General features: G+C 30.2%; 6 protein-coding genes and 1 pseudogene across 7 annotated transcripts, besides 6 other annotated features; 4 read left to right on the top strand and 3 right to left on the bottom strand.

Moving 5' to 3' along the window:
• Positions 1 to 703: 703 nt before the first annotated feature.
• Positions 704 to 965: a mobile genetic element.
• A 619-nt stretch (positions 966 to 1,584) lies between these two features.
• Positions 1,585 to 1,977, top strand: TVAGG3_0900450 (spectrin binding; the record flags this gene model as incomplete). Its single annotated transcript, XM_001287117.1, has 1 exon — positions 1,585 to 1,977. The coding sequence occupies one exon, from the start codon at positions 1,585 to 1,587 to the stop codon at positions 1,975 to 1,977; it is 393 nt and encodes a 130-aa protein (XP_001287118.1).
• A 443-nt stretch (positions 1,978 to 2,420) lies between these two features.
• Positions 2,421 to 3,419: a mobile genetic element.
• Positions 3,420 to 3,476: a mobile genetic element.
• A 366-nt stretch (positions 3,477 to 3,842) lies between these two features.
• Positions 3,843 to 11,509: a mobile genetic element.
• TVAGG3_0900410 lies at positions 5,124 to 7,482 on the bottom strand (annotated as a pseudogene). The gene has a single exon. A coding segment is annotated over exon 1 (2,359 nt).
• Positions 11,509 to 16,180: a mobile genetic element.
• Positions 11,913 to 12,533, bottom strand: TVAGG3_0900390 (uncharacterized protein; the record flags this gene model as incomplete). Its single annotated transcript, XM_051251286.1, has 1 exon — positions 11,913 to 12,533. One exon carries the CDS (start codon positions 12,531 to 12,533, stop codon positions 11,913 to 11,915), a length of 621 nt encoding a protein of 206 aa, XP_051076860.1.
• Positions 12,559 to 12,960, top strand: TVAGG3_0900380 (uncharacterized protein; the record flags this gene model as incomplete). Its single annotated transcript, XM_051251285.1, has 1 exon — positions 12,559 to 12,960. The coding sequence occupies one exon, from the start codon at positions 12,559 to 12,561 to the stop codon at positions 12,958 to 12,960; it is 402 nt and encodes a 133-aa protein (XP_051076859.1).
• On the bottom strand, positions 13,277 to 13,811 carry TVAGG3_0900370 (uncharacterized protein; the record flags this gene model as incomplete). The annotated part of the gene is made up of 1 exon (XM_051251284.1): positions 13,277 to 13,811. A coding segment is annotated over one exon (535 nt), but the record flags the coding sequence as incomplete, so codon positions are not given.
• On the top strand, positions 14,422 to 14,742 carry TVAGG3_0900360 (uncharacterized protein; the record flags this gene model as incomplete). Its single annotated transcript, XM_051251283.1, has 1 exon — positions 14,422 to 14,742. One exon carries the CDS (start codon positions 14,422 to 14,424, stop codon positions 14,740 to 14,742), a length of 321 nt encoding a protein of 106 aa, XP_051076857.1.
• TVAGG3_0900350 (protein of unknown function, DUF4107 family) lies at positions 14,968 to 15,504 on the top strand (the record flags this gene model as incomplete). The annotated part of the gene is made up of 1 exon (XM_051251282.1): positions 14,968 to 15,504. One exon carries the CDS (start codon positions 14,968 to 14,970, stop codon positions 15,502 to 15,504), a length of 537 nt encoding a protein of 178 aa, XP_051076856.1.
• Positions 16,181 to 18,229: part of a mobile genetic element that runs on past the window's edge.

The raw sequence follows: 18,229 nt of genomic DNA, 5'->3' as shown, positions 1-18,229 counted from the left end.
AAAGTTTATGGCTTCAAGTATGACTACAATAGGGTTAACACTGATGATGAAGATATTGAGGAAAATTTATGAGAACATTAGTGAAGTTGTTAGTGAGAACGATAGTGAGGTGAAATTGTTGGCGGCTTTGTAAATATTTAAGGTTAAGTTAGTTTTTGCGTTCATGTTGTAAAATATACGTTAACGGTTTCGTAAAATGTCAAATTCACATATCATGAGTAAGGAGGCGCGCAGTGCCACAGTACCGATGAATATGAGCTGTTATATGAAGCACAGCAATGGGAAGAGTTGCAATACTTTTGTAAGTGAGAACGTTAGTGTGAACGTTAGTGAAGTCGTTTGTGAAAACGTTAGTGAAGTCGTTAGTGAGGTGAAGTGGTTGGTGGCTTTGTAAATATTTAAGGTTAAGTTAATGTTGTCGTGTTGTGTTGTAAAATATACGTTAACGGTTTCGTAAAGTGTCAAAATCACTGTCATGAGTAAGGAGGCGCGCAGTGCCACAGTACCGATGATATGTATACTAACTTCAATCCAGCTCTGGAAGATATTTTGAACTCTATATTAGAAGAGTAGAGTTCAAAATATTTAACAGAGCTGGATTGAGTGCACATTAAATTTATTAAAGCCTGTTCCCAAAAGAACAGGCTTTAACAAATCGAAAGTGAGGAACTCCATCACTCCTGATCTTGAGGAAACGGAGTTCTGGAGCTCCTGAAGAGGCAGAATGGCTGCCTTATTCTTCTGATCAGCAGAGGCCCAAATGGTAAAGGGCCTCTGCTGATACAGATTCAGGAGCTCCGGAGCTCCATTTCGTAGGGATTAGGAGCTCTGGAGCTCCTGAAGAGGCAGAATGGCTGCCTTATTCTTCTGATCAGCAGAGGCCCAAATGGTAAAGGGCCTCTGCTGATACAGATTCAGGAGCTCCGGAGCTCCATTTCGTAGGATTGGGAGCTGAGGAGCTCCTGTAAGGGAATAAGGTCTCTCACACAACCATTAAAATTTTTTTGAAACACGTCCCCTGCAATTGCACTGGATGTCAAAAAAACTACTTTACAAAATGGTGGCAATTTGGCCGCACAATTTTGTAGTCTTCCCGTTTTCCAAATGTATAACATTACATTTTTTTCTTCTAATGAATTTAAATGATATCCTATATGGTAAAATGCAATTCACTGATCAAGACATTCACCCAAATAAATTCAGTGAATTGTGAAGTATTTTCAAATCCTACATTGATTCATACAATGCAATTTATCAGCTAAAAACCCAAAATGAAGAAGAATTAAATAAAATTTACAAAATGATCGAAACAGAATTGATTCAAAGAAATATCTACCTACAAGTGTTATAAATGACATTTTAAATATTATTCCATATAATAATCGCTATACAAAGTCGTATTTATTTCTTGCCAAACTCATATCTGATGATTATCATATCACAGAGGCAAGCAGTATTCCAACTATTCCAAATTTCCTGTTTTATAAAGAATATGGAATTAAGTTAAACAAATCTGATGATTTCAAAGAAATTCATTTTATAAATATCGATATTCATGCAGAAAATACAATTTACAGAGCAATTATGTATAATAACCTAGAAACATTCATCTCGTTCACTGAAAGAGAAGGATTTGATAAAGAGCAAACACTTGAAAGCACATTATATCCATATCAACTTTTTATTGAAGGATATTCATTACTTGAATTATGTTGTTACCATGGAGCAGTTGATTGTTTCAAGTTTTTAAGAACGAAATTCAATTCAGAAATAACTCAAAAATGTCTAAATTTATCATTTTTAGGAGGAAATCAAGAGATCATGAGTGAATGTTTGAAATATCAGGAACCAAATAAAGAATCCATGGAATATGCGATTGTTTCACACAACATTGATTTTGTTACATTCTTGATGAATGAGTACAATTTAGAGATCAAATTATCTTATTGTGGTATAATAATCTTGAATCATTTTTAGTTTATTTCGATCAAACTAATGATATTAACAAATGTTTTATTAATTCAGTGAACTTTAACTTTCCACCCCTTTTGGAATATTTCATTTCACTTGGTGCAAATATCAATGAAAAAGATAAAAATGGAAACACAGCACTTCATAATGTAGTAGCATGGAATTATGATGAAATGGCAGAAGTTCTTATTTCACATGGTGCAAATATCAATGAAAAAATAAATATGGAGAAACCGCACTTCATATTGCAGCTAAAAATTATAGTAAAGAAACTGTTAAATTTCTTATTTCACATGGTGCGAATATCAATGAAAAAGATGAAGATGGAGAAACCGCACTTCATATTGCAGCTAAAAATTATAGTAAAGAAACTGTTAAATTTCTTATTTCACATGGTGCGAATATCAATGAAAAAAAAAAATAAATATGGAGAAAACACACTTCATATTGAGATATAAAAATTGCTCACATTTGCTCACATTTTGGCACTTTTTTGTACGTTTGTCAAAAAATTGTGAGGAAGATCTCACAAAAATAGTCAAAATGTGAGCAAATTTTGAGAATTGCTCACATTTTGACATACGATTATTTTCATACGTTTTTTTGATGAATTCTAATAAAACTTCATTACCACTTTCAGAACGAAGCGTAACTTTTCAGCACGTAACGCTCTATCATGTGTAGTGACATATTATTCAAAAAAACTCAGATTGCTTATCTTATAATAACAATTTCATTAGAAAAAATGCACGATTTCACGCTAAAACTTTGAAGCAATTCTTAAATTCGGATAAAAAATCGATATGTATTACACTTTAAACTTCAAAAAATGGTTCAAAATTTAGACTTAGTTTATCTTAACAATATAGCAGATTTTAAGCCGAACAAGTAGGAGTAATAGAAATAGCTCTTGAAAATAATTACAATTAGTAATATGTAAGTCAAAGTTCGAGTATTCGAATAAATAAACGTTCCGGATTTTCTTTACTACAAGAATCAATACTTAATATATAGAAGCAACAGTAAAAACTTATTAGAGATTCAAAAAGAAAGTTGACTAAAGAGAATCTTTTTATATAAGTAATTTTATTTTTTTGAAATACGAGATCGAATAAACATGTATTTTATTTTATTACTATAATAATACGTTTTTACATAGTAAGAAAGTTTAGAGACTGAAATGAAATTAAAAATTGAGAAAAAAATAAAGCTTTTCTATAAAAATTCATATTAATATTTATTTGATTGAGTTAAAGTTATCCAATTTATTTGGTTCAGTTTAAAATTATTTGTATTTAAAATATTTTAGAAATATTTACAATAATATTCATATAATTATCGATTAAATCGTTGCAGAAAGTAAAATGATATAATTTGCTATATTTAGAATTTAAGAAATTTTAAATGGTGAAAAAAAATAGAAAAAATATGAAAAAATAGACAAAATAGAGTAGGTGACAAAAGTGCATACTCTTAAATTAACCTTAAATGTTGATTTTTCGATAGAGTAGGTGCCAAAAGTGCTTACTCTTAAACAACCGTCGGATTTCCGGGTGAAATCGTGACACACTTTCGTCTTTCGTAGGCAGTGGTGGTTGTTACAAAAGGTAACTTCGAATGTAGCGTGAAATCTGCAAAAAAAATTCTGAAATTTGAATGGAGAACACAAAAATTGAATAGTTTACGTCAATAAAAAAGAGAAAAATGAAGCCAATGTGTCTCGAACCTAGGACTTAGAGCAGCAATCCCACTGTTTATCCCATTACACTACATGCATCTCTCACCTCAGTGAATGAGATCAACTATATGATAACTTTTTCCCCATTATATTCTTGTGGAAAAGTGACAAATAGCAACTTTGACCCTCTCTCGACAAAATATTGGAGACTTCTAATTAAGAATGAAAGACTTGTCATTATTCTGGAATTCATAGCATGAAGATATTGTAAGGTACATTATGTATATATATACATCTTTCCATCAAATAATCTTCAATCTACTTATAAAAAATATTAAAAAAATCATAAAAATGTTTATTATAATAACGATAAAGTTGAATAGAAATCAATGTTACATATTATTGAAATAAATCATCTTCGGCAATTTCAATGTTTTCTATCTTTTCATTTTTTGTTTCTTCTAAATTTATTTGAATGTCATCAAGTATTTGATCACTTGACATATACCTTTCAATTTCAATATCTCTGAAATCAATTCCAGAATGTTTGGACAAATCCTTATATTTTTTCATTATATCCTCAGGAATTAATGATATTTCCAGACCAAAATGCTCTTCAAATAACTGAATCTCTTCATTTATTTTTTTCAATTTAATGAAATACGACTGTTTATGATCACTTGTGTTTTTATCTGCCCGTGCATATCGATGCAAAATCGCTAAATCCACTTTCATTAAAGTGTGTACCGTCTTTAAAATTGTGGGATGTGAATATACAATATTTGTATTTAACACTTTGTTGTACGATTCTACGCCATTATTAGAATAAATATTGTCGAATACTTTGAGCTTGCTGATTGAATTATAGCTTGTGCTCCATGTTTTAATAAAGTATTTTGCAAATTCATTTGTATCTTGAATGCATTTAATTTTATTACAAACCAAATCAAAAACTTCTTCTGGCATGAATGGAGAAGCGCATAATAACTTTAAAAGAATTTTATTGTTAAGATCTTCTGGATCACATTTTTTCTTGAAATTCTTAACTAATGCTGCAATAAAGTGATATATGCATCCAGTCAATATGGTTTGCTCTCCTTTTCTTTTATAAATTGAGCCTTGAAGTGCTTTTTCGAAATCAGTTGTTATAACATCAAATGTTGATAAAGGAATTTTAATATCAGTATCATACTCCATAATACTAAATACTCTTTGATAATCAGTTTCTGTTCTTCCCGTCATGATTATATGTAAAAACGGTAGATACAGTTGAGTTGCTTGGTCAAAAATTAACAAATTTAATAATTGGCCATTCATTATTGATACAGGAACGACTTTGAAGGTTCCATCAATAAAACAATGTGATGAATACCGTGCAACTCGAATGAAACGTTCCAATCCAAAAAAATAATAGGCATTATCATTTTTTGTGCTTTGGGTAATAAAATATGATCTTTGATTAAAAAATTCTAACATTTCATTAATAATATCAATCTCTGATTTTGATTTGACAGGATGAACTTCATAATACAGCTGTTGGACTTTCTTCTCTGATATCTGAATGAAATTAGTAGACTGGGCTTGATTACAGTCATATATCAGTTGATTTGCATACTTTCTTGTTTCTGATATCGTTGCGGTTGGATTTTTGACAACATAATCTTGAACTTGAGATTCAATATATATCATAGTTCATTGGATTTGTTCCTTTAATTATTTGAGATTGTTTTGCAGGTCGGCAGTTATGAAGTTTACTGTCTGGTTTTTCTTCAGGAGAAATATTTAATTTCTCATCAAAGACTTTTACATGCATACAAAAGTTGCATCTAGGTTTATATCCGCAATAATAAATAATTTCTAAATAATTATTATGAGCATTGTAACGTTGAAATCTCAAAGGATGACCATTTGTATATATGGTTAATGAATATTTAATACGTGCGGATTGGAAAATTGAAAATGTATGATAAGTCCTCAGAATATTTTTGATTCTTTTTCGGTGAATCTCTTTATTTTTATCATCAAAAGATTGATAATTAGGAATAAGTTCAATACAAGCTTTATTAACGATAATAGATTGTTTATGCGTTGAAAAATTATTTTGGTAATCATAAGCAAAATTTGGCACTAGATGTGTATTTTGTAAATCTGTTAATGGAGGATTATCGGTTAAATGATTAGAAATTTGGGAAGAATAAGAAGCAGTTTCATTAGGTAGTGAGGATTGATGCTGAGGGATTTGACGCTGAATATCCGAATTTATTGTTGCATTTTGTCTTTGATTTGTGTTTGAAGGAGTGACTCCACTTATTGTTTCATTTTGTCTTTGATTTGTGTTTGGAGGAGAAACTCCACTTATTGTTGCAGTTTGTCTTTGATTTGTGTTTGGAGGAGAAACTCCACTTATTGTTTCATTTTGTCTTTGATTTGTGTTTGGAGGAGTAACTCCACTTATTGTTGCAGTTTGTCTTTGATTTGTGTTTGGAAATGAAACTGCATTTATTGTTGCATTTTGTCTTTGATTTGTGTTTGGAGGAGAAACTCCACTTATTGTTTCATTTTGTCTTATATTTGAATTTTGAGCAGTTACTCCACTTATTGTTGCAGTTTGTCTTTGATTTGTGTTTGAAGGAGTGACTCCACTTATTGTTGCATTTTGTCTTTGATTTGTGTTTGAAAGAGTGACTCCACTTATTGTTTCATTTTGTCTTTGATTTGTGTTTGGAGGAGTGACTCCACTTATTGTTTCATTTTGTCTTTGATTTGTGTTTGGAGGAGTAACTCCACTTATTGTTGCAGTTTGTCTTTGATTTGTGTTTGGAAATGAAACTGCATTTATTGTTGCATTTTGTCTTTGATTTGTGTTTGGAAATGAAACTGCATTTATTGTTGCATTTTGTCTTTGATTTGTGTTTGGAAATGAAACTGCATTTATTGTTGCATTTTGTCTTTGATTTGTGTTTGGAAATGAAACTGCATTTCTTGTTGCATTTTGTCTTTGATTTGTGTTTGGAAATGAAACTCCACTTATTGTTGCATTTTGTCTTTGATTTGTGTTTGAAAGACTGCATTATTGTTGCATTTGTCTTTGATTTGTGTTTGAAATGAAACTCATTTATTGTTGCATTTTGTCTTTGATTTGTGTTTGGAAATGAAACTGCATTTATTGTTGCATTTTGTCTTTGATTTGTGTTTGGAAATGAAACTCCATTATTGTTGCATTTTGTCTTTGATTTGTGTTTGGAAAGAAACTGCATTTTGTTGCATTTGTCTTTGATTTGTGTTTGGAAATGAAACTGCATTTATTGTTGCATTTTGTCTTTGATTTGTGTTTGGAAATGAAACTGCATTTATTGTTGCATTTGTCTTTGATTTGTGTTTGGAGGAGAAACTCCACTTATTGTTTCATTTTGTCTTATATTTGAATTTTGAGCAGTTATTCCACTTATTGTTGCAGTTTGTTCATCTAATAAAATTTGTTCATTCTCCTCCTCTTTGAATTCATTGAATTCTTCGGAACTTAAATATCTGTTTAATAGAGAATCCGAGTTTTCGTTGTCTTCATCTTGAAATGGCCAATTCTTTCTTATATTGTTATCTTTATCATGAGTTTCTATAGAAAAATCATTTTTATCCTTTTGTTTACTTTCTTCATCATAATCGATATCACTATCATTCTCACTATAAGAATCTTCAGCTTCTTCATTTGGTAAAATTGTCTCATATAATTTATTTTTATTTCCATCTGAAATTGTTACTTTATACTCTCCTTCTAACATTTTTTTAATTTCATCAACAGGATTGAATACTTCCTGAAGACAATTGAAATTCATGATTTTAATTGCTTCTTCTATTATGTTATTGCTCATATACAACGCAAACTTGGCTGCCCACAATAAATTTTCGTCATTTTGTGATATTTGATTAATCTTTTTGTCTTGATCTTCAGAAGTTTTTATACTGTTTACAATCGGAATTGAAAATAAGTTAAAAGGCTTCTTTTTTCTTTTAATATTGATAGTAATTTTGTTATTACAGCGCAAATTATCCAGAACACCTAAATTTTTGTTATTTGTTGTTAATTCGAATGTGTTTAGAGGTAAACTTAGCTTGTGAGATATATATAAATAAAGTGTTAATGCTTTAACCGCTCTTGGTGGAATGACATATAATTTTGTATCCTTATAAATAAATTTAATGTAGTTTTCCATTTTTGTCACTTTTTAAGATCTTACAAAATATAGTTGATTTTTATCACTATTGAAATAAGATAAATAATGTAAGGACTCTAATTTTGTTATAAATATGAATGAAAACAGTAAAATGGATAACTTAAATATATAAAAATAAATATTGGAACAAAGCTATAACAAATTTTCATTCTTATTTATAAATTGATAAACCAAAGTAATACATTTTATTACATTTCGTGTAACATATACTAATATATAGATATTTTTTGAGATAATGTATTTATCTGTAAAAATTGTATGTGATCAAATTTGATTGATAAATTTATTCAGTAATAATAAATTGCATGTACAATATATTATTGTCTTGCCATTTTTTTGCTCATAATAAAAAATCTTTAAAAATGATAACAATAAAAGAGTATTAAGTAAAAATTTATACATCCAAAATATATTTCAGTAACAGCATAATACGCCTATGCTAATTTTTAGTTCTTAAATTAAATAGATGTCCCTAATCCCATAGATATTCACCAAACTTGGCAAATTCTGAACGTGATCTACATATCCCTAGCAAGTAGATCATATTGGTATACGTATCTTGATCAAATAAAAAGAATATTTGTTGAATAATTTCTGTTCAAATTAAAAGTTCTTCAACTTACGGTAAATCTATCTGCCTTAAAAAGTATTACGATATTATGCAAAGTCAATTTTCTCCAAAAAAATATTTGAAGATGATACTTTAAGTATACCAAAAATACAAGAATTTTGAGAGAACTCAATGAATTTTTGTGAAGGTGGAGTTAAATTGAGAAGATTTTTGGTCAGAGAAAAACAAAAATTACTATCTGATAAAATGGTATTAAAATGAAAAAAGTTTAAACAAAGGAAATGAAGAATTTATATTATATTAGAATTTAAAGAGTAAATATAAAAGATTGAAAGAAAGAATAATAATAGGATTCTTGAATGCAACATTTGGAATGATGTTTCCAGTTGTAGATGTGTTAAGCAAAGAGAGATAATGATAGTTTCTTGAGTTTTGAGTTAAGCTTGTTGTAGATGAGAGAGAAATTTTGACGAGACTGAGGAACTTCATTTGGAATGATGTTTCCAGTTGTAGATGTGTTAAGCAAAGAGAGATAATGATAGTTTCTTGAGTTTTTGCAATTAACCATCCTCAATGACTATTGTTTTAATATAATTTTTAAATTTTTTAAAACTGACATTTTAGTTGTATATTTTTTCTAACAAAGGTACATTCACTAGGCGATAACAGTAAAATGGGATGAAAATATGATAAATAGCATCCCTATATAGTGCCAAACAATATTTATACGGGCCAAAAAAATTTGGCTAGAGATTTGGCGAGTTATAAAACTTAGAAAATTGAGAGGGATTTTTATTTTTGAATTTTTTTTGGAAAGTTAAAATTGCGATTAAAAATCGATTTCCAGGAGAACTAAGCATCTCATCATATATTTAAATCGATAAAAATATTAAATAATAGTTGAATAGTATAACAACGTGAAATTATGGCTGAATCTACAGAAAAAATGAACATATTTGACATTTTTGAAAATTCATACGTTAGATGGTGACAGACTCATAAACTATACTTTAGCTAAGATTGATATATGGTTTCAACAACACATGGTTAAAATTGTAAAAATATTTTAGATTTCAAAAAGGTATATATGGTAATATAATGGAACAAAGTCAACAAATAGCATGTTAAATATGTTATAATTAACTTTTTATTAGATCCAATAGTAGATATCGAATGGTTTCCAGCTTTATGGTTAAATATTTTCTTTTCGAGCTTCTCTTTAACTGTTGTATTAAGGTTGTAAATTTTTGATGCTAGAAACTATGGAATCTTCTTTGCTGCTGCATTTTTCTTGAGAGTTCTTGCAATTTCGAATAGATCTGCGCATTGTATGAAATTGAGGCTTTAAAATATCTTGAAAACAGAATAGGACTGCTTTTCCAAAGGAATGCTTACTTGTAAATCAGAGAGTTTCAAAATTGAGAGCAAGATTATCATCATAACTTTCGATTTTGCTGCGAAAAAGGAAGACAAGTAATTAACAAATCATTTACTGTTGTTCATCAAAAGAAGAAAACTTTGATAACAACTAATGATGATAAAATCAAGCTATCTTTTAATATTTTAAATTGATAAGACATTCAAAATATTTGAATGGTTTAAAATATTTTCTTTTAATTTCTATAAGATATTATCATGATTATATAATAAAATTTAAATTTTTATTCAAAAAGGCAATATTTCAAACTTTTAATTTCAAAAATCTTAATTCTGCAATAAGTGTATTTAATTGTAGCAAATTTAATGATCCTTCGTCATGCTTAGCAATTTGGAACTCATAAATTAATGATTTCTTCAAGTAAAATTCTGCATTATTTCAAAAGTCAATAATTCTCTAGTAACTTTTCTTCAAACCCTAACCATTATATTATATGTATAATGGAGAATAATTGCAAAGAAAGATAGCCGAATATACTGGGTAGTTCTTGTGATGCGAAATAATTGCAAATTAACACATAGTTTTAACAGCATCAATCTCTTTTTGCTCTCATTTAAATGCATTCGCACACTTTAATTTTGAAATATAAGAGTTTTGGAAATTATCAAATTTATCTGCTCAAATACTATAGATCTTCATAAGTGTTAATAGAATCACCAGCCTTACATATAGTGTTTAATATAATGATGCACATCATACTGGGATTTATTCCTTATTCATCTAGTTATTATAAGATTTACAACCCCATGAAAATTTAAAATTTTGTCAAAAATAGTGAATGTACCTTTTTTCTAACACAACTATCAATAAATTGTAATATCATTATACTATATATTAATATGAATTTTTATAGAAAAGCTTTATTTTTTTCTCAATTTTTAATTTCATTTCAGTCTCTAAACTTTCTTACTATGTAAAAACGTATTATTATAGTAATAAAATAAAATACATGTTTATTCGATCTCGTATTTCAAAAAAATAAAATTACTTATATAAAAAGATTCTCTTTAGTCAACTTTCTTTTTGAATCTCTAATAAGTTTTTACTGTTGCTTCTATATATTAAGTATTGATTCTTGTAGTAAAGAAAATCCGGAACGTTTATTTATTAGAATACTCGAACTTTGACTTACATATTACTAATTGTAATTATTTTCAAGAGCTATTTCTATTACTCCTACTTGTTCGGCTTAAAATCTGCTATATTGTTAAGATAAACTAAGTCTAAATTTTGAACCATTTTTTGAAGTTTAAAGTGTAATACATATCGATTTTTTATCCGAATTTAAGAATTGCTTCAAAGTTTTAGCGTGAAATCGTGCATTTTTTCTAATGAAATTGTTATTATAAGATAAGCAATCTGAGTTTTTTTGAATAATATGTCACTACACATGATAGAGCGTTACGTGCTGAAAAGTTACGCTTCGTTCTGAAAGTGGTAATGAAGTTTTATTAGAATTCATCAAAAAAACGTATGAAAATAATCGTATGTCAAAATGTGAGCAATTCTCAAAATTTGCTCACATTTTGACTATTTTTGTGAGATCTTCCTCACAATTTTTTGACAAACGTACAAAAAAGTGCCAAAATGTGAGCAAATGTGAGCAATTTTTATATCTCATAATTTGAAAGACATGCAATTCAGACTTGTTGACTTTCAAGGAGAGCCTATAGAACTGAAGGCACCAGTGCGAATGACTGTTGAAGTTGACTTTTTAGAAAATATTAAATGCAACAGCTTACAAGAGAACTCAGAGCTAAAAATATAAAGTATGAATGTTATGTATTAGGTCATGAACTTTGGTTGTTGCTGTTTGATGAAACAAATGAGTTAGTTATGTCAGTCAAGAGAACAGAAAAATATTGTGTTAGTGAAAACTGCACCAAGTCAATAAGATTAGGTTTGCATTATGAAGATGAGTTCGATACTGTTGAAGAAGTTTTGGATAGATATTACAAATTGCTAACTTGAAATTTTTTTGACTGACGGCGCAAAGCGCCAAGACCGAAGGTCCTGACTGCTTTAATTTACTAAAACATATTTCAAACAAAGTTTATATTCTGTTGAAAGTTTTGTATATTCATTCGAATATTTATACTTAAACTCAACTCCTGTAGTTCCTGGTGTTTCAATGATGCGAATGTTACCTATTTTCATGAATAGTGGAGTTTGACCACAGCATTCGATTTCAGGGTCGAGATAGTCAATGACACATTGTTTCCCTGTTATTCGTGAGATAACATTTTCAAGGTCCTCCTTTGTTAGAATTATTTGGTTCTTGCTTATAAGATTTGTCAAAAGCTTCTTATCGTCTTTGAGTAAGATAGTTTGATATAACTGAAGAAGGTAATGGTCTACGTTATCTGAAGGATTTGTTTGAACATTTGTGTAAGGATTGTCGTTGGCTTCTCTTGAAAGAATTTGGTCTAATGGTGGATACTCTAACTTAACATCTGATGTAGCGTTAGCGTTTGCACTTGAAGCTGAGTTTAAATTCACCGACTTAAGTTCTGGTTCTTTTTCTTTCAAACACTCCGAACTATAGTTCTTTATGACAATATTGTTTGTCGTTCGTGAGTCAACATTTGATGTTGGTTCAATTGGAACATTAACGGCACCAGCTATGATGGATTTGCTTCTCATTTCATATAGAATAAAAACCTTTTATATGTATGAAATGAACAATATACTCGACAAGGGTTTGAATGTAAAGCTAACGAATGAAAATATTGTTGAATTCACTGAGACAGGTGCTGTGTATAAAGATGTAGAACTACTGAACAAAAGAGCTAAGGGAAGAAGCAGGAACATGAACAAAGGGTGGAAGCCTATAAAAATTTATGTCAATGATGGCTCAGGAGGTTCAAACATAAAGTATGCAGAAAGTTATAGAGTTTATGCTCTCAAAGGTGAAAAGCCTTCATTTAAGAACAGCTATTCTAACGCATATCCTCAAAAGCTAACGGATGGGGAAGTGGATGATATGAATGACAGCAAAAATATTAACAGAAATGGCGACAGAGATGCATGGAATTTGTTTACCATCAGTCAATTGAAGGTTAAACTTTAAAACAATGTTGGTCGTTCCCATGGAATATTTTTGACTTTAATGGTATTAGTCATGATATGAATCTCAAGGTATGAACGAGGAGAGATGAGAGACTTATATGCTTCCCAAATTTCTTCAAAAGGTAATGTTATATCTGACTGTTTCCAAATGAGTTCAATATCATAGCGTGAGAAACCTTGAAAGATAACGAAGTCAGTTATGAGACGTTTTATGTTTAAAGCTAAAAACCTCCATGTTTGCATAAGTATTGCTACAGTTAAATGGTAATGTCTGACTTTAGTAATGATGTTAGCTAATGGTGAGTCTGGTTTTGACACTAAACCTTTTCCGGCGAAGTCGTCACAAACTAATAAAGTGTTTGATGGATACTTTTTGAAGGGGTATTTTGAAAGTTTTGACAGAATGTAGTTTGTAAGTCTTTTCATATCGTAAACTCCTGAGTATTGACGTAAGTGGTGTTTGTCAATAATTCTTTCCATCTCCTCAGAAGTCTTTTGCATTCCTGACTGTATAAATTCAACGATGGCATAATATTTCCTCTTACGTCGAATGTAACGTTGAAGAAATTCAATGAGTTCACTGTCTGGAACTTTAACGACAGAGGCTTGAACTTTTGACATAAATGTTTTCGCTGTTGAATCCATAGAGTCTGAAGTTGCTGATATAATGATTTGGTCATAGTAAGAGTCGTTTCCTAAACGCTCTGTTATGAGTATATGACGAATGAGGTTAAATGTCTTACCTGAACCCATCTTTCCACAATAGAAATACACACCATTTGAACAGAATTCATAATCTTTACTGAAAGGAAGAATGAGAGAACTGTTGAGCTTTTCACTGCTTTCATTCATGTCTTCATCTACGTCATGTATTAAATGCTTCATTTTATCTCCATTAAAAATGCAAGTCAGAAATATTCAGAACATAGCACCGAGTCTAACTGACAAGAGTATAAAGATATACTATGAACATGTTATGATGAAAACAACCAAAATTCAAGAAAGTCAGTATACTTATGAATATCCAAGACACTGGGTAGAGTATGTAGGAGGTGAGAAAGCTATTGAAATCAGACAGGTTCGAAGTATTCCAGCAGGAAGAACAATATTATTGAAGAACTTTAATGTTTTGAGGTATAATGATGAAACAAAGAAGCAAGATAGTTTCCCTGTTGCTGTGTATGTGAACTTAGACACAGGAGATGACATGAAAGTTTTTAACACAAAGCTTCAAACGGTAGTGAGAGAACAACTTACTGCGGAAGGACATCCATTACCTTCAGAAGTTACCATAGCATATAATTTTGAAACAAACTCAATAGATTTTAAAGTCGTCTCTGCAAAGAAGTCAGGATTTACATTTAATGAAGCAGATGTCTATTCGAATGAAAACTTCAAAGCTATTGCATGGTTAGATAATGACGATTGCTTTAAGAAAATATTTAAATACAGTGACTCAACGATGTCAATAGATGACCTTCGTGGAATGTTACCATCGACGTTTACAGTAGAAGGTTCAGCAGGATTGCTTACAAGATTGTCAATTGGTGGTATTTGGTCTCGTGAGAACATTGTTATAAAATCCAGTATAAGTGAATTTGCTGAAGAATCTATATTATGTCTTTCAAACTACATGTATTCGCCGCCGAAGCATTATAGTATAACAAACTTTGTCAGTAAGTTTAACATAAGACTTGTCGAACCTTCTTCAATGAAAGATGTTGTGCTACCCAAAGACGGAAAGGATGGACTCATTATTGAGATGATTTTAATAGCATATTAAATGAGCTTGTTCTTGAAGGTCATTCATGATGAAATAACTGTTGTAGAAGATGTTAGCAATTGTTCAGACATTTTGAAGCGTATAGATGATATAAGAAAGAAGTTAGATAGACCGCAAAGCGGTGAGGGCGAAGCCCGTGAGAATGTTTATGTTTCATTGACTTTCTCCAGTAACGAGAACTTTTATGAGATAATATTGAAGAGAGATGATTTTAATATGGTGTAAATGGTAGCTTGGGCAGCTTTAGGCGCAATGGGAACAAAAGCATTAGCATTTGGAGCAAAAGCACTTGGAGCTTATGACGCAGTAAATAAAATGAGTGGAGGAAGGGTTTCGAAGACATTAGATGCAAATAAAGGAAAGATTGGAGGCTGGGTTGCAAAGAAGTTAAGATTAAATAAAATAGGGCTCATAAATAAAGCATCCAATTTGGTTGCTACTGAGTCAGAAAATGCTTTAGGAAAGGACGATGAGTTTGCAAAACACGCAAAAGACTTTAATGACCAGATGAAAGGTGAAACAATGCATTTAAATAGAGTCGATGGAACTAAAGAAAATGTTTCTTCTCCACAACTTCCACCAGCAGTTCTTCCGTATGGTCCCTATGGAATGTATGGAAACCCTTACGAAAGACCATTTGACCCATTGACTGGTGGAAGTAACTGGTATCATTACGGCCGAAGAAGAAAGACAGTCAAGCTGGAGACAGACGTGAAGAAAGCAACTAAAAAGAAACCAAGGAAGAGAGTTATAAAGCAATGAATTCAACAGGGTGAAAAAACAGGTGAAAAAAGAGGTTAGATCTCACCACTTCACCTAAATTTATTTTTGTGCTATGTTTTCATACGTGTGAGGGTGGTGATATCATTAATTTTTATATAAATGACGAAAACTATTGAGATAACAAACTACAACGGTCATGAGTTCAAGAATTTGTTCTTCGTTCCTCGTGAAAATACATTCTATCAGATACGAGGGAGAAAGGGTAAAGTTAGTTTGAGCGTTTATGACAACAAACATAATGGGAGATATATAAAAGCAATAGATACAAACGGTAAGCGTGTTTCATTAGCTTTGTCAAAACTTACTAACATTTATTTTGACAGTGACTTTGACTCTGACGATTGGAGTGACAGCAGCGATACTGAAGAATATGAACTATTGTGTGAAGCACAGCAATGGGAAGCGCTGCAATACTTTTGTAAATGAGAACATTAGTGGGAACGTTAGTGAGAACGTTTATTTTTTCATTAGTGAAGTCGTTAGCGAAAATGTTAGTGAAGTGAAGTGGTTGGCGGCTTTGTAAATATTTAAGGTTAAGTTAGTGTTTGTGTTTGTGTTGTAAAATATACGTTAGCGGTTTTGTAAAGTGTCAAATTCACATATAATGGGTAAGGAGGCGCGCAGTGCCTCCGTACCCATGATATGTATACTAACTTGCATCTATTGCTATTGTCCATTCATATTCAGGTGTATTTTCTACGTGATAGTTCATGCTTTCTAACATTCGCGGAATAAGCTCAGCATGTTTAAAAACTGTTTTCATATTCATTTATGTCTTCATGAAAACCTATTGTACAATGTTACAAGCGTAGGAAAAGGTAAACAAAATTCCAAGAGAACATCATATGCTGCTGGTGATTTGCTATGTATTAAGAATGCCAAATCTACCAATTCACTTTCACATCCATATCTATAACCTCTTTTATCTTTTCTACAAATGTTTTCCATTAATAGTATGTATAATATTTCTTGTAAATTCAGGAACATGTTCCGGAAATTCTGTATTCCAGTAAGTTCTGTCTTGGTGATCATCGTTGTCTTCTTCTATTTCCTTTGTTTTTCTTCCAATATTCTTATTCAACAGACTTCTGCGCATTTCAGCCTTTATTGCGTCTAAGTCTTCTAGGTAGGCTTTATACATATGCATTTTTCCGGTTCCTGTATACGGGAATACCTGAACATCAGTTTCAAATGATCTTTTGTAAATTTGTTTTCGAATATCTTGATTAAATTTAACTAAAAACGTTTCTCGGTCTCCTTTTATTTCAATTTCAAGTTCTTCAATCTTCTTTTTAAGTTCGTTGATGTCTGAGAGAGGAATATAGAATCCAACATTCATTAACTTTTTGAGAGAATGTCAGACCAATCTGAATAAAATAAACTTAATATTTTCTATAATTTCATACTAGAATAGAATTGGTAATGATATTTAATATCTTTTTGCTTCACTTGTAGAAATTATTTTGAAATTAATTTTTTGTAATCGACAAGATACAATTTTGTTATGACCAAATGTTGTCACTACTAATTTAAATTCCATTTACAACAGCTACTTTATAAACATCCATCCAAAATTGAAGATTCCTAAAATTTCAAAATGGAAATATGCAATATGAATGATGAAATCATATCCAATAGTTATGAAATTCATCATACATAAGATAAAAGATAGAAAAATAAGCAAATATGAAAATTTAATGCATAATGATATGTGAATAACTGTAAAATTGCAAAACCACATCAGCATCAATTATTGGCATAAATATATATTCTTTTGATTGTATATGCATTTCTGTTTTGGAAATAACTTTCAGATTAAACTTGTTAAGCCCATTCATAGATAATTTGCACGAAAACAGTTCTGAACAACTTAGAAAATGGTCTTTGTCTAACTACCAGAAATAATTTATTGATAGAAATGTCTTTTAAAAAAGAAAATTTCATATTAGGCATCCGTAAAGGTTTTTGTTTGAATGTTGGGGGTTAAGGAGTGTAATAGTCAAGATATTAGATAACTAAGTGTATGAAGTTGTCATCTATGTTGATAACAGCGGAAAATTAAAAATAATTATTAAATCATAACTTTTTGTCTCATGAAAACCATAAAAAAGTATAAAACTAAAGGTTTTTGCATGTGAACTATAGAAAGCTTTAGATTCATAAAAACTAGATTTTTTTTGATATTTTGATTTTTGAGGTATACTTTTAAAAGTGGATTTAAAGCACTGATGAAAAAACATTAACTTCTGTCGTTATGATTATTGATTTAGACAATAATGATTTTAATCTTTGATTATCAAAACACTAAAGTCATCTTTTTAACATTTGCTTGGTAGCATTAACTCAAGTCTAAAGTACTATTTTATGTGGCACTCTTAGAATTTTTGTATTCATTGTACACGCTGAAATAGTACCATTAAAGATATGACGAACTTTACAAAAAACAGTTAGGATACTATAAATCTAACTGCCAATTTATACACTTTCGGCTAAGGAGAAACATAATAAATTTGACGCTTTTCTTAGCAAGGAAGCCATATTTTTGATTTGATATCATTTTTTAATACAAATTTATATGTGTTAATGCGGGGGTAAACGATAAGCGCAATTACTTTTAGCAAACATACTTTGAAAACCAATATGCTATAATTTTATATTATAATTTGAATAAAAATTGTAAATTGTTAGTTCTTGATGCAGCATT

The sequence above is a fragment of the Trichomonas vaginalis genome, chromosome I (assembly GCF_026262505.1).
Source record: "Trichomonas vaginalis G3 chromosome I, whole genome shotgun sequence".
In the NCBI taxonomy this organism is placed as follows: Eukaryota; Parabasalia; order Trichomonadida; family Trichomonadidae; genus Trichomonas; species Trichomonas vaginalis.
The sequence above is the reverse complement of the archived record's forward strand: the minus strand, read 5'-3'. Positions and strand labels throughout refer to the sequence as shown.